We start from the raw sequence: 23,063 nt of genomic DNA, 5'->3' as shown, positions 1-23,063 counted from the left end.
TCCACTTCATTAATACAACTCACAAACCTGTGATATATATTTTATGATTCTTTACCATGTGATTTGTGTTATTCTGCTTCTTTATCGCTCATCAATAAAATATCACACCTATCGACTCCTTTGTTATAGATTTGTACAACAAAACTCTTTTTCTCAAATTGGTTTAAATAGTTTTAATGTATACAGACGGAAACAATCCTTCATTGCTCAATAAAGAAGAAACAAAATGGGAGAGGGACAGTTCACTTAAGGATGGTGACACATCCATGAGTTCAAGCTTGTCAGAGACGAAAGACCACAAAATCAGTATAACACAAATTGACACTTCTCTTTTATCAAACATGGAAGTACGTAGATGTTGAAGCTCAGAGGAACTTCACTGATAAGCTACCAACAATTTTAACCCTAATGACACAACATGATTCAAGAAAAGTGCATCACACTCCATTTGTGCTCCAAATGATAACAGTGCAAGATCATACATGACGCTTCCCATTATGCTCCCTCATCATACATGCAACCTACGTTTTTTTTTTTCTTTTGAAAACCACGGGCATTTCACGTACTGTGTCGTAGTGATGAAAACTTTCACCAAAGCTCCAGTTGTTGCCAGAACCAGTCCAGTTTTCCTTCCTCAGAGACAGTCTGTTTCTGGATGATTGAACGAATAGAAGAGAGCTGCTAAGCATTGAGAGCTTTGGCTACATCTGTGAAGACCAGACGACTGGGCCTCTGCGTGGTCCCCTGGGAGGTTGTGAGAGTCTGCAGAGGAGATGGGCAGCAGGGCAGATGGGAGATAAAACTGTTAGTGACATTAAGATCAAACGGGGTGTCCAGCCTTGGATTGTAAGAAATAGTATTGACTGCTATTTGTCCCCTTTTTATTCATTTTATGACCATCGAAACAGCTGAATCAACTTAATATTCGAGGATGTAAAGTGTGACTGATAACTGAAACCAGAGAAAATGTGTTCGGACCAGAGGCCACATATAAAACCAAAGAGTATGCGAACATTTCATGTACTTTTTTAAGGAATGACATTCGGTCAGTTTGGTTTAGTTGCCATGTGTGAGATGGAATTGAAAGCTGTGGAAAAAGCTAACAAGTGGGCCTTGAGATTGTGAGCTTACGTTCATGTTATGAAACTTTGGCTACTGAACTAAAAAACAACAAATAATAAATAAAACAGCACTTATCAGTACTCAACATATCACTGATTGTACCACTAGAAGTCTTCAGCGTGTGTATTAAACTCATGAATGGATTGATTTGATTATTTAAAAAATATCACAAAAAGTGGTGTTTTGCATACTTTTTGAGTGCATGTAGTCCCTGGAATATTTGACAATCAAAGTATTAAGTTGAGGGAGCACAAAGGAAAGGATGAAAGATAATATGGATTTATGTTTAAAGGTTACGACTGAATGTGATGGTGTGTGTCCTCTGTTAGCATATACTTTAATATAGATGAGTTCATATGAAATGAGAAACAATAAACATTACACAACATTAGTTTGAGATTCTGAAATAATGATAGAATGAGGATGAGAGATGGTTCAAAAGACACACAGGTGATACTTTACCATGTTTGCCTTTTACCATAATGCCATTGTTAAAACGTAAAAGAAATCAAAGGAAATAAAGATAAATTATGACGAAAAAACAAACAAATTTCAACCGCTATAAATTGTACAAAATAAGCTGATCATCAGTAAATGGCAAAAATTGAGAATTTATCAAACAATAATAACATATGTAAAATATACAGTGGACATTATTAAATCTACAGCTAACACCTGCCAAATTAATTGCTTTGATGCACCACAAATATAGATAAAGAAAAGTCTGTGTTTTGTTATTGATCATGGTAAAAATTGTCTATGCCATTAGAATATAGTTATCATGGCGTTTGTGGTCATCAATCCATTCACCACGTCTGAATGGGAGCGCTTTCGTTCTAGTTAAGGCATGTTGTCGAACAGCTTCAGTGGTTCCTGTGAGAACGTTACCTTTGCATTGGGACCTGTGAGGCTGCCTTCCCGGCCGTGGTCCAGTAGTTCCTGTTCCAGCAGGTCATCTTGTTCTTCAGCCGGGTCAAAGTTGTACATGGGCATGAGCTGGTGCCTCAGCTTCTCCAACCTGTATGACAAGAGTGTAAAGATGAAGACCAGTCAGCATTTCAATCTAGTGTTGGTAATCTTCTCACGAGATTTCTCGCTCGATTTCTCGCCAGATTTAGCAACTCTTGGAGCTAGTGCTGCGGGCTACTTTCATTAAAAATGATTTGGCAACACTGGACCGGGTTTTTTGGTTGGATAATTGTTTTTCAGTCCAGCATACTCTTACAAGTCTCTCAAGATTATCTACCCAAGGTTTAAAGTGAGGAGAAAGTATACCTCATTGCAATGCCGGATTAACCTAGTAGGTTAAAAATGGGCGAAAAGGTGCTGACCCCTACAAAGCCTCCACCAATGTGTGTATAAATACTGACGTCTCCAAGTTCCAACTAGAGGAAGCAGTACTCCTATGATGGAATAATACACAAATTGTGTTTGTTTCTGTGGCAACATGTATAAACTAAAATAATAAAGCTTATTAAACTAGACTGAGTTGATACTACGTTTTAGTGGTGCAAATAATCAAATTACTAAAACCAATTGGCATGTCGTAAACTAAGGCTGTGGAATCAGCAAAAAAAGTCTTTGTAAACGTACCGCTTCCGTTTCCGAATATACAGCATCTAGGATGGAGAAAGACAGATATAATCAAACAAACAAGCAGTGTTGTTGATAGAAGTAACATGCACAAATGAAATGACTGAATGCAAGTATATAGTACCAATGACATGTTTCAAGACAATTATACACAAATGTGGGCGACTGTGGCTCAGAAGGTAGAGCGGGTCGTCCCTCAATCAGCAGATCGGCGGTTTACCCCGGCTCCTCTAGTCCATGTCGATGTTAACCCCAAATTGCTTCCAAAGGCTGTGCCATCAGTGTATGAATGGGTATGAATGGGTAAATGACATGTAGTGTTAAAGCTCAGTGAGTGGTCGGAAGACTAGAAAAGCGCTATACAAGTACAAGTCCTTTTACCGTAAACATGATATTGGGTGAAGAATCCAATCGGTCAAGACAGTTCATTAAGAAAAAAATGAATTTCTGCTGAATCAAATGTTATTTTAGAGACAATATTTAAAATGATTCCTCACAATTGCCACGGCCAAGCCAATGACAGTGATGATGCCAAAGGGTACGAGCACCATTCCCATTCCCGAGCCCTCGATCACCGCCTCTGGAAACGCCGTGGCATTGAAGCTGGTGTCGTTTGTTGTTATAGTAACAGTCATTAATGTCGTTCTTGAGGTGACATTGTCTCTGGCGCTCTTGCTCGTGGAGAGGAAGGGGATTGCGGTGGTCGTGGCAGTTGTAGAGAGAAAACGTGTAGTTGTCTTAGCTGCAGTAACAGCCATGGTCAGGCGTAACAGTTTCAACGGAAGGATGTATTTTTGATCTCTGTGTGTGGATGCCGTTGTGTCGCTCAGCCTCTAGTGCATCTCATGGTCGACACAGGTGTCTTCCCTTTGGGTTGAGGTCTGCTGGGGCATTGATGATACGCTGGTCGTATGATGAGGAGAATAAAACCTAAAACTGAAACAAAAAGGTTAAACAGTATGTGATAAGTAAATGGTTATTGTAGGGAGCATGAATAAAAGTGTTCCTTTAAATGCAGCCAAACTACTTAAATATAATTTCCAATTTGCTTCTGTGCACTGATTATTTACTGAAATCGTTATATTAAACAAATTCAAATATTTTAGCTTTGGCACACCTCACGCTCAATTTCAGTCAAACCACGTCTGATTGTGCCAGCAGGCGTGTGGTGGGTGTTTTTGGGGCAGGATGTGGGTAGCAAAAGGCACAGGAGGAAAGTGGCATAACAAACTTGATAAAATGCAGAGGAATAATAACCACTCAAACTGTAACGTGCACTGTGAGGAAATGTTTTGGCAGCACGTTCAAAACATCAAAAATCTAACTTACACCCACACACACTACCACACACAGCTTCCATAAATATCCACTGCATCCAAACCCTCGGTACCTCCAACCCACACACACACACTGTACACATCCCATGAGAGAGAGGAGCATCGTATGCTGAACATTTACATATATTATGAGATATAAAACGTTTCCTTTAAAAGCAGAAAATAGACACATGATCCATTCCTCCTTAGTGCATCCTGTCTGCTGAGCCCTTAATGAGGAACATGTGCAGCTGAAGCAAACAAACAATGAAAACCAAAGGCTGGATTCAGTCATCACTGTTGCCCAGTTAACAACCCCTGCACTGCAACAAGACAGACATCTTTGTTTGGATCATGTTTTAGTCTTATTACTGTGTGCTACTGACACATAACATGTATCTCATCTCAGCTGTCCTGTCCAAACAGCTGAGCTGCTAATCCCGCCAACGTGACCGGGTCCTACTACCATGTGTCCTCTCAGATTAGAGATGCAGACGTACCTTTACATACAACAGGCATGAATATTCAGAGGTGATCTGCGGCAGACCGGGGTTAGCTAGAGAGACGAACATTTCACTGGAACAGGCAGCATTTCCTCCAGCGGCTGCTCCTCCTCCTCCTCCTCCTCCTCCTCCTCCTCCTCCTCTTCTGCTTCCCCCTTCAGCAATGCAGGTACTGCACAGGCTGTTTACACTGACAAAACAGCCATTTCTTTGTGAGGATGGACTCCACACACCAGATTTAAGCCTATCCCGGCAGCCTCCAAGGGATCACCTTCCCGTTGCCTCCTCGGATCTCCTCCCCCATCCCCCCCTCCCCGTGTTGCTCTTTCTTGTATTTCACACACCAGAGCAACAGAGGCTGCTCCAGGGATGCTGCAAACAGAGATCAGTGCGGCAAGCTCCCTCCCCCGCCAGCATGCTATTGGTCTAATGGCTTCAAGATGACAGATGCGGTTGGCTCCCTCAACTGTCTATTTGGCTTTGCGGGATGAGAATGGGATTTAATGGCTCTGCACACCAGATGCTGTCAGACCCATGTGAATGACTGCATCCGGGTGGCAGCGCTGAGGAAATTAACCATATGATGTCTTTTATTTAAGTCTTCAGGATCTGGATTTACTCTTTGACAAAACAGACAAGGAAAGGGGGGGAATCACTGACAAATCGCCCCCATAGATTCCTTTTACTTTATTATGATTTGTACAGTTATTCACAACTCACTCAGATATGTGATTGCACACATTTCTATTTGTACAAATAAAAATGTGTTATAATCGGGTGTAACTGCAACAGATGTTCACAACAGCTGCAGAATATCCACACAGTCTTCAGCTCATTTTGAACGAAGCCCCAGTCATCATGGCCACAAATTCTGAAAGAGTTTAAATCAGCAAATGTACTAATTTAATTGTGTAATTTACTTATTACCTTGTCATCCCATGTATTTCAATCTAACAACATATCTTTAAATATACAATTGTATTTGGAAGTTTTTTAATTAAAAAAATGAATAAATGCGATCCTTGTCACAAAAAACTACAGTATGGTGAACTAAGGATCATATATTTTGTAATTTAATTTTATACACAACAGTATAGGTGGCAGGTGAAACACTTCTGGAGTCAATCTGAAACATGACTTATCACATACATTTACAAAGTTTACTGAAGGCTGTTGTGTTTAAATTTACACAAGCATGCATACATTTGTAAAAACATAATGGATATATCTTGATTACTTTTTGACCTGAAGGTTTTTTTTGAGTGGTTATGGCTTGTAAGTGAAATATACATTCAAACCTTCATAATTAATGGTTCCACCTCCATCTTTATCTGCCGCCTTCATCATCTGCTCTGCCTCAATCTCATTAAGTGGTTCCCCTGCATTCATCAGTACATATCTGGAAATTCATTTTAAATGTTAAGGGAAACACTGGAAACGAAAATAATGTGAATACACTGAGTAAACACAAACAAGTGGACATAATTTTTTTCAATTTAATTTGTTTTATCTGGATTTAAATTTGGGATCAAAACAAATAATAGTTGACAGTGCAGTGTAATGTCTAAAATAGATCAAATTAAGAGTGAATCAAGAATGTACTTATTAAGTGTAGGGTAAATATGTATCCCTTGCTTTTCTATTACTTATGTTATTTTTACTTGAGCGCGCTCTAGGCGATATATCCTTTGGCCTCTTTGTCAAATACTTTAAAAGCCGCTCTGAGTTCAGCATCCTGGTTCTTGGTTCTTTCGCGGTACAGTGCCATCACACCCAGGAAGCTGTCACAGTTAAACATCCCTTTACCTGAAGACTCACAAAAATAATCAGTTTAAAAAAACATTATTATATGTGTGCAGGACAGTAACTTTTGTTTGATCGTTTGTTGGATTGAGAGTAGTGAAATTAAAAGAAAGAAATCAACATCACAGCCATTACAATTATCCACATCCCAACATACCGTGTCTCTGAAGAACACCAGTGCATGGTCACTGGTCACAGTGGATGAATGGAATGAATTTGTTGAGGGATATTTTAGCATTAAAGACCGTCTTCTGTTTACGTCTTACATTTTTATGACAACCCAAACATTTTAGCTAGATTCTTCAATTTGGATCAAAACGATTTGGTGTGTAGGGCTGATATTTAAAAATCTATGTTTTAAATCTATAAGTTAACACATTTCTGTGATACTTCTTTGACATAAAAATGCCAAAATAGAGTTCATAAAAATGGCAGCATATGTTCTTTCCCCTTTTCAGTTCAGAGAGAGAGATGGGAGACATGAAGAGAGAAAGGTAAGAGTATAGGGAAATAGGAAACAGGAAAGGAAATGGTAAATTATAAAATGTGTTCGTTAAGGTTAGCCTAATGCACTTAATTTGACATAAAAGTTATACCAGAAAAAACTAAACTCAACCGATGCCTCCTCCTTAAATTAGCAGAAGGCAGAACATCATGGTGCAGCTTTTAATGCTTTGATGAGCACAAAATGAAGCCCTCAAGTCAAATGACAGTAATTGGAGATTTTTTATATTTTATATTTTATATTTTTTATGACGTTTCTGTATGATTCAATTTCACAGTGATGGCAGTAAACTATCTGTTTATGTTGGGGAACTAATTGTTTGGACAAGGCTCTAAATTGTAGGTAGAACGTGTGAATTTAATTGGAAAGTAACAATAACATCTTAATTAAACAAACCTTTTCCAACTGCCCTATTGCAGAGTGTTAACTTTAACTCCAATACGACTGATCCTATCTTGAGGTAATTGCGTGTGCGTGTGTGTGTGTGTGTGTGGTGCACTATGGGATGCACCAACAGTCTCTTTATAGACCCATTTTACCCAAATCCCACATAGTGAAACACTGACACCTAGTGATATTGTTTGTAACTTGCACTAAAAACAGAAAACTAGAGTTTCAGATGTTTTTGAAATGCATTTTGGAAGATGTTTCTCTCTTAAAACGTTGCACAATCAATACTTGCATTTAATTAAAACCCAAATTTGATCACGTGCAAAGAATTCTAAATATGTCTTCAGATTACTTAATCTTGACCTTATCAGAACAAGTGGCAAACATACATTGTATATACTTTCCTACAGTTAAGCTTGGGTTAATGGCCAGGTTATTATTAAAGAGCCAAATTTATCACTTTAATTACTTACTTGGTTTGGGCTGAACTTTAGATAAAGCTTCTAATTCCTCACCTCCAGGTGCATCTTAGAATACATACAAGGCATTACTTAGGCTTTTAAAGATGTAGCTCATGTATAGAAATAGAACCATCTTACAATATAACACAGTCAAATCCACCACCACCACAATGGTCTCTATAGAGTTCAATCTGCAGCTTTCTGACAGTGTCAACTAAATAATTAACATTATACGCTTTAAAAAAGATTTATGGCACGGCTGGATTACATTTAAGTGTAATATACCTATAGGCACATATATGCACACACACATAAATATAGGCCTACACAATAAAGTGGAAGTTCATATGCTGTCACAGGTGTGTGTAATACTTTAATATATATTATCTGAAACTTAGTCGGTGGCCCATAAAGGTAAAAAAGGCAAGTTAAATGTAAGAATGATACATTTCCATTGTATGAGTTTATATTCACCATTGTTGTCTTTGGCCATCTGGCTGAGGTCTCATTTTGTAGGATTGATCCCCATTAAACTCATCAGCCTCTCTTGCTCCTGTGTCTTCACATCTCCATTTCCCTCTTTGTCAAATATCTCAAAAACTCCTTTGTACTCTGTGACAACCAAATAAGGAGGCACTTAACTGCAAGAAGTTATTTTCAACATTGCAATGAGAACATTAAGATTTCACATTTGTTAGTCAATGGGAAGGGCTTTGAATCTCTGTCTTCCACCCGCAAAATGAAAACTGTGACAGACTTGTTTGGGGATTGAGACTTAATATTTACGTTATTTGATAGTCAGCAAGTTAATCAATAAAAAAGTTCCATTAAAATGTATATTGTTCTAGTTTTGTACACTCATGATGCACATTTTCACAGCTGAGCCGTAATTTGAACCACAAATGAAGTCATGTTGGACAGAGCAGCCATATCAGAAGATTGTTCATTTTAGACACTGAAGTTTGGATCAATCTTGTGGAGGAAACAATGAATAAATGAATGAATATTCTGGTAAATTTTAACTGTATGAAATGACCGGAATACACTCATTGGGCTCCTTCTGACTTACACAACTTACTGGCAAAATTGTTGTTGTTATAATATGCTTATATTATGTTGTTTATAACCCGGCAAAGCCATCGCAAAGCAATCTGTTTCTGCATCTTTGCGACACAATTTATTTGCATGCAGTGATCAATGTCTCAGGCATTGGGTGTCACCCAATGCCTACCTCGAGCTCCAGATAGTTTGCTATAAAGAACGGAGAAAAGGAAGCGGTAGGACTGAAAGAAAGAGGGAGGATGAAGGATATAGAGGATAGATGGAAGGTGATTCGAAGATGGAAGGGAAGGATGGGTGGCTCGAGAAAACTGAGACAGACAGAGTATTGGTTGACCAGCTAAGGCAGTGGGCTTGACAGCTGATTAGATGTGTGTCTGAGATGTGAAAGCTTAGTTCATATGTTCACTTCATTTACACAACACAAATTGTAATTTAAAAGAAAATGCTTCAATTTAACACTTCACTCAATTGAAAGCAATTATTTTATGTGAGTTCCAACCATAGACTGTAGCCTATGACGTTTATGTATGCAGTCTATGATTCCAATCCTTCATATACAAAGTGTTTGGTATGTTGTAAACTGTGCACTTGTGTACCTTTACCTTTATTGGTTTCGAGTAAAATGTGCACCGAAATGCCAATTCAAATTAGAGTTAGATACACTCATTCCTCTGACTTTAACGTACTCCATATTTTAATAATAGGACCACTTTTTCTGTAATGACTGCTTTTTGTGGCTGAATTGTCTTGTTGCAATATATATTATGTATGTTTTCAGGTCTCTCCTGTAAAATATATGATAAGCTCAATGAAACTTCTAGCACACACAATACTTAACTACTATTTGTTTGAGGTATTGTAACTACAGCAAACAATTTAACAACAGCACATCGATCATTTATGATCATTTAGCGATATTTCAGGTGAAATGATACGTTTAACTGCGACAGCTTCCCCGAATTACACCACAAAAGGACCAATAACTAGTAAGTGTGGTGTTTACATGGATATTATTTGTAGCCTATTCTGAATATGTCTATGTACCTGGGCACCACAGCAAGAGAAGACACTATTTCCTAATTAACTATGGCCAGATCATGTTGTTGACAGTGCTATTATTAGAGCCCTGCTGAAACATTACTATCACTTCCTACTTCAGGAGTCAAGTTGGGGCCCGACTAACTGACTCAGCCTATGTGTTGGAAGAGGGCTGAAAGAAAACAAGCGAACACCATGTTCTCTCTGCTTTCAGACCCCTCTGATGAAATTACCCAGTAAATGAGAAGTGCTCAACATTGTTCAAAGTGATTGATAGTGTCCAACTGTCGATAAAACACCAATCGAACCTTCTCTACCCCTCGCTGCTGCAGCGTGGGGTTTCCCAGAGCTGACTGCAGGGTTACCGCGCCCATCTCCCCATCTCCTCGTTCGATGGCCGGACGAGAGTGTAACTACGGAAAGGGGCAGATGTTAAGCTTGGCAAAAAGGGAGACAGTAGGCTGTCTTGTTGAATGAGGTATAGTGACTTTAAAGATTAACCTTTTTGTCTGCCTGGGCAGTGTCTTCGGTACAAGGCTAGTGGGTGTGATTTCTCCCCCCTCACTCCCTCCCCTCCCCTCTCCGGTTGGTTGACTGAGGTTGTCGAGCTCCCGAGCCGTAGCCTGCGTTCGGGAAGGGCTGCTCCTCGGAAAACTAACGCTAGCTGGCTAGCTAGTTAGTGAGCTAGCGCTGTGGTGTTCGTTGATGCGTGGATCGGAGGTATACGCCGTCTTGCTCTCCAGTCAATGCCAAAACGAAAAAAACCAAACGCAAATTGAATCAGGTAAGGTGAAATGAAGCGACGATAATGCTGCTTCCACAACTCTCACAGTAACTTAAATGTTAATACCCTTTGCTGATTAATTGTGGAAGAGAGCTGTCCGGGGGTGAGGTAGCGTTAGCGATAGATAGCTTCCTATCCATTAGCTACCGTTAGCTAACTTTCGGGTGGCTGTTATATCATGAGCAAATACTGGCGGATAAAGGTACACGAGTGTCTGCAGCGGTGGACCCGACGCTCAGTGTTTTCGGTGGATAAACTGATTGCTACAAAACATATCTCCACATAAATGCCTTCTGCATCCAGTCGATTGAGTTCGGTTAACTAACGTTACTGTTAACGTTAGGAACGCTCCTGGCTGGCGTTTAAGTACCGTAACGTTACATGTTGGCCAGTGAGGCTCGATGTCGGTTATGGCCCTGCAGAGGTGCTTCTTGGCCTAAAACACAGTACTTTAAAGTACTGTGTAGTTAATGCCCAAAATGTATTGAACACAATTGAAGTGATATCGTTAAGACCGTAAGTTCCTTAATTGGCTGTGGGATTTGCTTTGTAACGTTCCGCGGAATGTTAACGTTAATTCTAAGGATGTTTGTGTCAGTGGATGATGACACATTGGGTTGGGCTACAACAATAAACGTCCCGTAAACAAATTAACAACTGTTATTGGTTATTGGCAATAGCAGAGCAGCCAGCATCACTAATCGGCGTTAAAATGTCACACTACACATAACTTTGCATCAGTTACATGTTGTTAACGTGAGTTATTGTAGCCGCGTTAACACCCTTTTTTTTTCTTTTTTTTTTACCTCAAGTAATAAGTTAGCATATCGCTGATTTTCTTGCAACGGACGACCGGTGCAACGCCTTTAACTTAGGTCAGTAATGTTATTGATTGATTCACCATCAGTTTGCTAATTTGCAGTTGTGCAGGAGGTAAAATATCATCTTACTACTTTATGATAAATCACCCGCATCTGGTGTAGCATTTGTTGCTTACTGAAGTCAAACAGGCCACAGCCGCCCGACCTTGCAGTTTTTACAGGCTGATTAGAGAACCAAATACATATACGGATGCGTCGTAATCAAATCAACTTTGCACTGTTTGGTTTAACGAGATTGTTAGTGTCCACTTACGCAGGAGTGTCCACTTACGTAAGTGGATTACTGGAGGCCACGCAACCACCGAGTTTCTCGGTTAGCCCACTATATTGGCTTAGAAGCTAAACACATAGCACTCCGTGCAATTGCGGAAGAGCAGCTGAGTCCACCCTGAAGTAGCGGCGGTTGTGTTTTTTTGCATTAGATGCTAATAAACTTTAATTTCTGTCATGAAATGCAGCTTACGTTATATCGACTTCGCCTGTATACCGGACAGTGTTAAATTACAAGCGATGTTGTTGCGAATAAAGAGACCGTACATTTATTTCTTCAAAACTAGCTCTTCCCTGCCTGCAGGCCTACACTGTCAGCTAGCTAGCAGGCTAACTAGCGGGCAGCCGTCTGCAAGATGGCGTTTAGCTGCATCTTCTTAGATTTCCATCAGTGCAATTCATATTATCATTACACTGTGCAGCGTTTAGTGAATGTATAAATCCCATTAGACGTAGTCGGATACTAATAGTCTTATCCTCTCCATTTGGACACATTATGGGGCTGAATTACAACTAATTTTCTCGTGAAGTGTGTACAGCGCCTCAGCAGCCCAACCCTCTAAACCAGGGGTCTCAAACTCATTTTCACTCCGGGCCACATCAGCATCATGGTCACCCGCAAAGGGCCGGTTGTAAATGTAACTACTCGTAACATATTGATAACTCTCTGCATTCACAGTTTAAAGTAGTCTTCAATGTGCTCACAATACATTTCCATGTTAAATGTACAGTAAGCCAAAGAGCTGCTTCTATGACTGTGTTTAAGTATCTCATAATTTTGACTGTCAATCTCATAAATTTGACTTTCTATCATAGTTATGACTTTCTATCGAATAACTTCGACTTTCTATCTCATAATTTCGACAATAGGGATATTTTTATTATTGTTAGTCTAACTTTTAAAAAAATAAAAAATATATATATATTTAACTTTTTTTTTGCTGGCGGATTCGCGGGCCACATAAAATGACGTGGCCGGCCGAATTCGGCCCGCGGGCCGGGAGTTTGAGACCCCTGCTCTAAACATACCAGAGTAACAAACTGAATAAAACGGCCATCCAGCAGCTATTCAAATACAATGCAACGAGCTTACTGTTGTAGGCAAATCACAGAACGGCACACAGTGACTAAGTCAACTATCGGCACAGAACACGCATTCATTGGTAAACCTGTGCACAGATTTCATTTAGACAATATGAATGTTAGGTATGTAGATCACTTGTCTTAACATTACTTTTAGGTGTGCCTGTTGGTATGTAATTCGCAAATGACTTTGATATATACACAGCTTCCTTGACAACTTCATCTTAGTTTATTAAAGCAGGAGTGGTACTAATTACACGGTAGCCGGTCACAACTGACAGAGGGACTGTACAAGGTTTATGATTTCCCCGGTAGCGTTAAAATCCAGCTACTTGCTTTAAGCATGTTGTGTGTAAAATAATTAAGATTAAACTCATCCTTTTATGATTGGGAAAACATTTCTAATGCTTGTAGTGGCTTTGCCAGCTGTTTATGTGAGTGGACGTGGATAGGATTAGACTCATTGACGGAGGATTTCAGCTTTTAGGATTATGTAGTTGCTCAGTGATATTGCTGGTTATGGCCTTTTCTATGATCCAGCTTTAGACCTGTGAAACATTGCATTATCATCGTTTAACAGTACAGATAAGCAGACGGGTCCTTTGAGAACAGATGTAAACTACTGCAGAGAGATCATTTTTTATATTAGCTGGAAATATAGGAGACAAAACAGCAGGCACATACTGCCCTTAAGGGACCTGAGAACTCCAAGCTGTTTGCCACTGCTCATTGTTTATCATGCAGTCAGCTGACTATGATCAGGCGCTTGGAAAAGAGAAGTGATGAGGGAGAGGAACTCCTTAACTGTAAGCATCCACAGAGGTCTATGGGAAATAATATTTCAGATATTTAAAACTTGGGCGTCTAACATCTTTTGGATTTAACATATCAGTTTTACATTTGGTATACAAAGGGTAAAGAATTAAAGTTAACTGCATCTTGTAATTATTAGATTGAGAACAAAGTGTGAATTTAATATATACCCAATGTCATTAAATAAAATGAATAGCCATTTGAGGAAATCACCAATTAGTAGTGACAGGAACTTGTCAGGTTTACCTCAATAGCCTGTAATGTGATTACTCAGAACTGCATTTGAAAGCTAAATAATGATGTGAAAGATATTTTAGATGTTGTATTTTCTTTGTCTGTTCTTGGCTAAATACATAGTATTACAACAATTATACTCTATGGACAGAAAAATACAAATCTGAAAAACTGAATCAACTTTAATTTTCTCGCTGAAAAACTAAATAACATAAATAATAACATCAGAGGTCTTCAAGGTGAGAATGGCATTCTGCTGTCCCCTGATGATACTGCATAATAATTACATTCCATGACACATTTATTGATAAGATTAATGAGTGTAAGAGGATAACTGTACAAAAGTCAACCAATCAGAGGACCTGAAGGATCACAGTGAGGTAGAGAAGATGTTCAGTCTTGTTCTGGAGCCTCCAGTGATACTGGCCTGCTGACTGATAGACACCAGGTAAGGGAACTGGGAAGGCAAGGTTGGTCCACCTTAATGGTGCATAGCTGTTTGCAAACTGCCACGAATCTGAATTTGATTTTAGTTTTACAACAATCTATTACAACACTGTAATATTGCACTTTGAACTGCTTCCCCACATTATGCAGACATCTGCTTTGTTTGTTTTTTCAAGATACAAGGGATTTCTCATAGAATACAGCTTTTATAAGTGATGGGCCACTATGTACTTAAATATTCTTGGTCGTAATCTCCCAATGTAATTTACGTTATCTCCAGAAAGTAGGCTTTGGGAAGTCTTTTTTTAGGATGAACTCAGCTGCGTTCTTACTTGATCAGTAGAAAATCTTTGTTGCTGTTGCTTTTGGTCAAAATTGTATACTTAGCTTTGTTAGCTGGTTTTCTAGAAGTAGTCAGAAATTACGAGTCTGATATAGTACCACTAACAACATATTTACCATTTTAATCATACTCAAACTCATTAAACATTAAAATATCAATGAATGGACTTGAAATAATGTATTTCTTTGCTTTAATAAGTGAGACTGGATATTATTATATTTCGAACATGCCTTCAGTCTTTAAAATGTATTGTTTTAGATGCACTTTGAGACAGTATTAATGTAAGTGGCTTATTGATCACTTGGTTCAAATTATATCCACGGGATTGAGGTCAACAGGATAATGACTGCCTATCGGATCATTGGAAAGTCATGCCATAACTAGATCTGTCTGGCAATCTAAATTATGTGTCAGGATTACGTCGCTGACATTGAGGTAGTAAAGTAAGGTTGAACAAATACTATGTACTAGTACTTTATCCCATTTAGTCGATTGAAAAGGCAGGTCATGTTTTAGGGAACTGGCTGAAAGTCTCTTTTCTACCATTACCTTTTGCTGTTAGATTTGTTTTTTTCAGGTAAATCGTAAATACATTTTGCTAAAGATTTGGGGTGAATGGTGAAGATGTATGCAAATGATTGAAGTGCTTCTCTTTCTTATTTTTTTAGATCAACAAGTGCCCCGGTAACTGGAGTGAGGTAATTAAAAAAGCAGAATAAAATGAGTGAACTGGACCAGTTACGCCAAGAGGCAGAGCAGCTCAAGAACCAGATCAGAGTGAGTAGCAGGTTTTTAAAAACACTTTTTTATTGCTGTAACATCAATTATTGTTAAAATCCCATTTACAAGTTGAATTAGAGTTCCGCCTATTCAACAACGATTCATGTGAGAAATCCTTCCCTAAAGATTTGAGTTTTTCTTTTATTCAGGATGCCAGGAAAGCATGCGCAGATGCCACATTATCACAGGTAACAATTAACACTATGATCTGTTTCTGAGGTTGAAAAGCATTTGGTGTGAAAGTAACCAAAGTACTTCATGTTTTGCAGATCACAACTAACATTGACCCCGTTGGCCGAATCCAGATGCGTACAAGACGAACGCTGCGGGGTCATTTGGCTAAAATCTATGCCATGCATTGGGGAACAGATTCCAGGTAAAGCATCTGCTGGAGTTTATGACTCATGGTGTGAAGGGAAGTTTTGTGTTTGCATTCTGTTTTTGCTTGTTAAATGTTGTTTGTCAGCTGTTTGGCAGGCATCTTTTGGCTTATGATTCCAGATAAAAATAGATTGTGTGCGATAACTCTGATTGTTGTTGTAGTGGTGGTGTTAATATTGCGTTTATCATTTTTTGTAGGCTCTTGGTCAGTGCCTCTCAAGATGGCAAACTCATTATTTGGGACAGCTATACCTCAAATAAGGTAAGTCATGTTTTCTTCTGTTTTGACAGTTTTAATCAAGTAATGGTTGAATCTGCAAATGGCAATCTGTGTCATCTGTAGTCATTGGAAAGCAAAACCACTGGTTGCCACCATTGCCATGTTGCCATCTACATGCAAATACAGTAATAGCTGCTGCAGTTTAAAAACTTGATCCAGATGAATGATATGGACCTGGTTTCTGGTGCGTCACACCAATGACTCTATACGTCTGTTAAGCCTTTTCATATTGTTCCTGCTACACTATATTTAAAAGGAGGGTAACTAACTGCCCATGCAGAGTTCATTTTGAATAAATTCATACGGGTTACAGATCAGCTGAGAGAGAAGCATTTGTGGCCTCTGCCAGGGGGCCTGTGTGTCTGCTGTGCAGTAAGTGGGGTGGGTGGATGTGGTGGACAGTTTGTAAATAGTGTCAAAAGTTATCTTAATGAGAACTTTTTCAAATATTATTTCTCTCCAAAAAGTATGAACATGTCTTTTTTTTTTTAATTTACCAGGTTAGAAAATGTAGCCACTGTAAAAATACTGACTGTAAAATCGACATTTAAGGAACTTAACGTGTGTGTTGTCACATTTGTTGTAGGTTCATGCCATCCCACTTCGATCTTCCTGGGTCATGACTTGTGCATATGCACCTTCAGGAAATTATGTGGCCTGTGGTGGCTTAGACAACATCTGCTCCATTTACAACCTGAAAACACGCGAGGGAAATGTACGCGTGAGCCGTGAGCTCGCTGGACATACAGGTATATGAACTACGTTGCTCGTTAGTTTTCTACTGCTAGTTATGTATCTGACGGGAAATTCCATATTAACGACTCCTCTATTGATTCTCTGAATATCAGGATACCTGTCCTGTTGTCGCTTCCTTGATGACAACCAGATTGTTACAAGCTCTGGCGATACCACTTGGTAAGTAAAAGTGTTGCAGACGTTGAGTTGCTGTACGGCCGTTGCAAAGAATACGTACGTGTATCTTGATTGTGCATTTCATATTATAGTGCACTTTGGGACATTGAGACCGGCCAGCAGACGACCACGTTTGCTGGACACACAGGCGATGTCATGAGCCTGTCATTGGCCCCTGACTCACGACTATTCGTCTCTGGTGCTTGTGATGCCTCTGCTAAACTCTGGGATGTCCGAGAGGGCATGTGCAGACAGACCTTCACTGGCCATGAGTCTGACATCAATGCAATCTGTGTAAGTTATTTAAAAGAACCTGTTCTGCATGGGATGTTCTTTTGTGTTTTTGTTTATTAGTATAGGTGTACTTTTAGTTTGTGTGTTCCTCTATTGTGCACTAATTATCTCTCTCTTGGAATCTCTAGTTCTTCCCTAATGGCAATGCCTTTGCCACGGGCTCCGATGACGCCACCTGCAGGCTTTTTGATCTGCGTGCTGATCAGGAATTAATGATCTACTCTCATGACAATATCATATGTGGAATCACCTCCGTTGCATTCTCAAAGAGTGGCCGTCTTCTTCTGGCGGGATATGATGACTTCAACTGTAATGTGTGGGACACACTAAAAGCTGACCGTGCTGGTAAGCCATTGATGCATGATCTCAAAAAGCAGCCTTATTTCTGCAACACGGAGGAACATGTTACAAATAGGCGCTTGGGTCAATAATTGCTTCTGATGAAATGTACTCGCTTGCAGTCTTGTTGACCAAATTACAATTGCTGTACTTGTCTAGGTGTGTTGGCTGGACATGACAACCGCGTCAGCTGCCTGGGAGTTACTGATGATGGCATGGCAGTCGCAACGGGATCATGGGACAGTTTTCTGAAGATCTGGAATTGAAGCCTGAAGGTTCTTTTTTTTTTTTTCTTTTTTTTTTTTTCAAATTTGTATTATTGTTTCATACATTTGTACCTAAGGCGTTTCTATTCTTAGTAAAGTACTAGTCCAAAAGCTGTATGTGTACATTTGTTGAAGCGTCATCTTTTGCTTGGCTGGAGTGGAAGCTGATGTGCTTTTGCACTACCGTTGTCCCCTTATAGGTTTAAGTGCGTTGTGGGTTCAATTAAATATCTTTCTGCTTCTTAGTCTTTTCCTGGGCTGCATAATTCAGACGCCTGTTACCGTGAATGGATCCTAGATTATTTTTTGACGAATAGTGGCCGATAAGCGCACATCAGATGGACATTTCAGCCACTTACAATAATATTTAACACATTTTTGGAACCCATTAGCTATCGGTCTGACGACAATTTAGCCTTTGGCACCAACGGCCAATATTTCTGGTGTCCGGTGTATCCAGCGGATTGACGGATAACGGATATCCGGGCCGTCACTTTCTCTTCCGTGCGCAGACAGACATCAAAGACTGGATTGTTTCCCAAGTAACCAGTTTCCACTAAATCATTGTCAGGCAATAGCTGCTGGGTTATATTTCAGCCAATGCTTGCAGCAGAGATGGGTATTAGCAGGTTACATGTACTCCGACATGTACTCATGTAACGTTTTTGAGTAAATTGTGCTTGTCAGAGTAGTGTTAATGCAGCATACTTTTTACTCTTACTTGAGTAAATTTTTAGAGAAAAGTCATTACTTTTTACTCCGTTACATTTGGGTACATAATCATTCACGCTACTTTTATTTTCATGCATTCATGATCCGTTAAGGGGAAGGTGGCTCGCTGGACCCTAGCAGTCTGCTAGCACTGTTAGCGTAGCGCAACCACATGACTGTTAAAAGCGGCATTGCTGAAGTTACAGCAGGAACAAATAGCGCTAGCAGCTAATATTTACAGACGCAATAACAGCGGGCAGTGAAGTCAGAACATCAGAGAATTGTGTCGACACTGAGCTGACAGTCTGTTGTGTTAATGCTAATAAGTGTAATAACATATTTACACATCTACTACTACCCCTGCTTTCAGTCGTAATGTGAATATTAAAGCAAATTATTAACACAAAAAAAGAACTGCGTTTATTTCTAAACCACAGATGGTCTCCCTTAGGTCAAAGTGAAGAAGTGAACAGATTGTATTTATTTGGCAATTAATGATGAAACATCATAGTGTCTCCTAATTAGCCTCAATGAGTCACATGACATGAGACATTTTCAAGAAGTTGAAGGACACTGAAACATGTTTTGACATAACAGACACAGTATATAATGAACATGCACACTATTTGCTGATTTATTTGCCAAATTATAATATAATAGGAGCCAAAAATGCAAATGTAATTTTGAAGTATTTTGTGATCAGAGTTGAGCGACACAGACCAGATATTGTCTGGTGTGTATGTGGAAGGTTATCTAATCCACTGATGATGACGTTTCTCATTTTCATCCCAAATGCGTTCAGGTTACTGTCACAAGCAGACTGGCTCGGCTCAAATTTGAGATTTGTGTTGGCGTTGTCATAAAGAGTTGTTAGCATGCTGTGCTATACGACTGACGTTGTTACGGAGCTAAGGGGGTAAATAATATCTCTTATAACTGAACTGTTCAATGTCTCCCTCACCAAGAGACCAACCACATGTATGTTGGGTGTTATCCCTAAAAAACTGCGGATACATTTCTTCAGTAAACTGGTTCAGACTGGCTATGTTAACAGGTAGCCGAAGTATTGTGAGACAAGTAGTGGACAGTAACAGGATTGTACAGTACAGAATCATTTTTATTTAACTGGCTACTCAAGTAATTAGCTTCATACTTTTTTTTTTTTTTTTTTTTGGTAAAGCAACAGTACTTTTACTTGAATACAGTTTTTGGGTGCTCTACCCACCTCTGTCGTCCCGCCTCTTTTGCTCTCAACTCTGTTTACGACTGTTTACCTGCATGCAACCAAAGCCTGTTCAAACATCTTGGTGAATACATCTGGGAGTACAAACGGAAACCCGAACACTTCCAATACCAACATCTCCAAACGGGCCAAAACATGTAAGCTTGTTCTGCAGCTGGTTGCAGATATGCCTATAATAAACACAAGCTGCCTCCTGCATTCTTATGTCTATCTGTGTTACTAGATAGCGCTTTGTTTAGATCTTTGCCCATCTGGTCCTAAATTTACAGGAGGCGGCTACAACTGTAGGTCAAATGAGACGAGCTAAATTCACAATTTCGTTTGTCTTTGTTTCCCAGATGTTCTTTTAACTCCAAAGTTGACTGGAAGACCGTTACAACTTCAGAATGTTCACAGCATCTTCTTCAACACTGTTTAAACTGACTTGGACACCACAAAAACGAAGGGAAACCAATGCCTTTCCTACACAAAGAAGAGCACAAATGTTTATCACCTAGTTAAGAAAGGATCTCCTGTGGTATCAAATCAGAAACTTGTGCATTCCTTCTTGGACCATTTTATGTTACCTTGAAAGAGAAAACAACACTATCATCCCATGCAAATGTGTGCGTCTTGAAAGCAAATGTTGGAGTGTAATTGTACAAATTATTTAACTTTTTTTTTTTTTTAAGAATTCTATTCTGATGGTTTGTTATTCTTGATGGCTTTCTTTTTGTCATATTTCTTTAGTGGTTTTAGATATGTTTGAATTACAGCTTTTCTTTCTAATCCAGTAAAATCATATAAGACAGATGACATGAAAACATGCAGCAAGTAAAAGCTTGGATCATATTACACGAGCAGCTTTCAAAATGTCCATTATGTATTTATATACTAGCTGTTTTTGTTTCATCACAGCCTTTTGCACATGAAGAAGCTTTGCCTCTCAACTAATACTCTGTTCACTAACCAAGCACATGCTATAAGTTATGAATGCTCATTCCAGTACAAAAGGCGTTATTACGAGTAACTTATCCAGTTAACCCCCTGAATTCTTGTACATGCCTTTTGACTTTGGGTGGGAAGGGGTGGGGTAGCAAGGTAGGTGCTGAGATAATTGGGGCATGGCTGGATTTTATTATATGGATGGCGGATTGTGTTTAGTATCCACTTTGAGTGAAACATCTCACTTGACTAAATAGACACTTCCTTTGCTTGGGACTGCAGTTGCAACTCTGTGACTGAAATGTACAAATCAATGTCTGAAAATAATGGTCTGTTTTAAGTTGAGGCATTTAATTTTGTCTGCCATGGGTTGATTTAGATGTGCATGCTGTAGACTTGCTTTCAATGGTGCAAAATCCAAATTTTTTTTATTTTTTTTTATTTTCTGAAAAAGAGTCACCTATTGATTGAACTTCATAGAAGCCAATTTCTTTTTGGCTCAAATTCTGCATCCATAATGTGCTAATACTGGTAATGCTATGCACCAGAGTGAGCAAGAACGGAGATATTGACTGCATACTTAGTGTAAATTCTGCTTACCAGTTCTATTGATGCCAATTTTTGTAATAATTATAACAATCATTGTAAGAATTCTATCCTTGACAAGTCCTTCTTCTCTCCTCCAAATCTTCACACTCAATGGAACAAAAACGTCCTCGCATACTGTCCATACTTAAACTTTTGTACCCTTTTTTTTTTTTTTCTTGGTCTTAAATTTGAAAATCGGAGCATCTGAATGACAACATTTCACTGTATACAGAAGCACTTTTGTTAAAGTTGTGACATATTTTCACTTTTCTTTTTTTCTGTGATGATGTACAATAAATGTGATGTATTCATGTGTGGCCACAAGTGAAAATGCAATTCAACTGAGATGGATTCCCTTTTCATTAATATTATAGAGCTCTGCACCCTTATGTACCTTTTCACTTTTTGTATTTCATTTCAGTCTGTTGGTGTTACACGGTGAGCTGGATGCAAGATAGATACTGTACTAAATTGTACTGTTATTGATTGAAAAATGTAATAAAAAGCTGTTTGAGATCTCTTTGTTGAGTCGAGTCTATGAACTGCATTCAATTTTTATTGTATATATATTTATAGTTTTTAACCTTTTCCAACTCTCTTTTGGAGCAAAACCGCCTAAAATGACATACCCAAATTAAAATGGCTGTAGTTTCTGAACCACTCTGACTATATGCATCAATGAGGTCTTTCTAGAAAGAAAACCCCCTAAGGTTCCTTGTGTTCCTTGTCAGAAAACCTGTAGGTCATACAGATCAGGCCTTTAAAATCAGTAAAAATTGTCCGACTAAAATAGTGTCTTTCAGTATAAATAACTCCCTGTGGCTGTATCTGTACAGGTATAGGACTGTAACTACACTCTGAACAACTGTCTCAAATTTGAAGATTGGACAAAGTATGACCAGTGTTTCTTCCATGAAGAGATCGAGGCGGAGCTCTAAAAGGATATTTGGAGACCCAAATGGACACATGGTAACCAAATGATATTCTGACACACTAAAGGTGTTTCTCCCTTTATATTTTGACATGTTTTCCTTTTATTTTTAGCCTTTGCAAATTGCAAAAACTATGTATATATGGTCGAAGACGTGGTGTGTGAGTAGCGGAGTTGCTGTGCGTAATGGCTGCTACAGAGCGCACGATCGAGTATGCCGGTAGCTCATTTACGCCAAGGTTATACGTTGGTTTACGGCTGACGTAAGAAACTGCAAACCTTAGCTATGTCCCAATTCAGGGTCTGCATCCTTCGGAGGACCTAGCCTTCGCGGTCTACGTGGTCCGGGTCCTTTGAGGACCGCAAAGGCTAGACCATGCGGTCTCCGAAATGAGACTGCATACCCTACAGAGGACTTCCTGTTTGCGTCAACAGCTGTTCCCGCCCCGCCCCCCTCTCGCGGCTCCCATCGCCTAGAATCCCTGCTCAGCAGGATTATAAATATATACACATAAATACAATACAATATTTTCAGTATATATTCTTTGAAGTTTTTAGTTTAGTGTTTTTAATCATATATTCAAAAATTCATTCATAGGTTATTTTTATATTGTGTTTCTAAATTAATAATCAGTTAATTAAATCAGTTACTATGTTAAATAACACATTTTCAGTTCTTGCAATTAAAACAATGTATTTATCAATAGCTTTATTTTATTTCATTCACACATACATATATATTTACATGTACATATATATATATATA

General features: G+C 39.0%; 3 protein-coding genes across 3 annotated transcripts; 1 reads left to right on the top strand and 2 right to left on the bottom strand.

Annotated features, from left to right (window-relative positions):
• Positions 1–234: 234 nt before the first annotated feature.
• cUnh3orf18 (chromosome Un C3orf18 homolog) lies at positions 235–4,651 on the bottom strand. Its single transcript, XM_079265657.1, has 5 exons — positions 4,532–4,651; positions 3,213–3,651; positions 2,716–2,741; positions 2,011–2,140; positions 235–762 (listed from the first exon to the last, which is right to left on the bottom strand). The coding sequence occupies exons 2-5, from the start codon at positions 3,471–3,473 to the stop codon at positions 682–684; spliced, it is 498 nt and encodes a 165-aa protein (XP_079121783.1). The 5' UTR covers positions 3,474–3,651; positions 4,532–4,651; the 3' UTR covers positions 235–681.
• Positions 4,652–5,361: 710 nt separating this feature from the next.
• LOC306775657 (calglandulin-like) lies at positions 5,362–10,167 on the bottom strand (the record flags this gene model as incomplete). Its single annotated transcript, XM_079266116.1, is given in 8 exon segments — positions 5,362–5,405; positions 5,833–5,933; positions 6,196–6,206; positions 6,210–6,340; positions 8,168–8,198; positions 8,202–8,329; positions 8,925–8,976; positions 10,102–10,167. Coding segments are annotated over 8 exon segments (564 nt in total).
• A 90-nt stretch (positions 10,168–10,257) lies between these two features.
• On the top strand, positions 10,258–21,882 carry gnb1b (guanine nucleotide binding protein (G protein), beta polypeptide 1b). Its single transcript, XM_079265515.1, has 11 exons — positions 10,258–10,577; positions 15,317–15,425; positions 15,578–15,616; positions 15,698–15,804; positions 16,008–16,071; positions 16,676–16,838; positions 16,938–17,004; positions 17,094–17,295; positions 17,424–17,640; positions 17,794–17,909; positions 20,193–21,882. The coding sequence occupies exons 2-10, from the start codon at positions 15,369–15,371 to the stop codon at positions 17,898–17,900; spliced, it is 1,023 nt and encodes a 340-aa protein (XP_079121641.1). The 5' UTR covers positions 10,258–10,577; positions 15,317–15,368; the 3' UTR covers positions 17,901–17,909; positions 20,193–21,882.
• Positions 21,883–23,063: the final 1,181 nt, after the last annotated feature.

This window comes from Melanostigma gelatinosum, assembly GCF_949748355.1.
Source record: "Melanostigma gelatinosum genome assembly, chromosome: 3".
In the NCBI taxonomy this organism is placed as follows: Eukaryota; Metazoa; Chordata; class Actinopteri; order Perciformes; family Zoarcidae; genus Melanostigma; species Melanostigma gelatinosum.
This window is presented reverse-complemented; position numbering and strand designations above follow the sequence as displayed.

What these genes read in the sequence shown, in the direction of transcription:
- gnb1b (XM_079265515.1), top strand. Translation starts at nt 15,369, where the DNA reads ATGAGTGAACTGGACCAGTTACGCCAAGAGGCAGAGCAGCTCAAGAAC. An exon ending in TGAGCTCGCTGGACATACAG is followed by an intron (nt 16,839 to 16,937) that starts GTATATGAACTA and finishes TCTGAATATCAG; the next exon opens with GATACCTGTCCTGTTGTCGC. An exon ending in ACTAAAAGCTGACCGTGCTG is followed by an intron (nt 17,641 to 17,793) that starts GTAAGCCATTGA and finishes GTACTTGTCTAG; the next exon opens with GTGTGTTGGCTGGACATGAC.
- cUnh3orf18 (XM_079265657.1), bottom strand. Translation starts at nt 3,473, where the DNA reads ATGGCTGTTACTGCAGCTAAGACAACTACACGTTTTCTCTCTACAACT. An exon ending in TTGGCTTGGCCGTGGCAATT is followed by an intron (nt 2,742 to 3,212) that starts GTGAGGAATCAT and finishes TCTCCATCCTAG; the next exon opens with ATGCTGTATATTCGGAAACG. An exon ending in TATATTCGGAAACGGAAGCG is followed by an intron (nt 2,141 to 2,715) that starts GTACGTTTACAA and finishes CTTGTCATACAG; the next exon opens with GTTGGAGAAGCTGAGGCACC.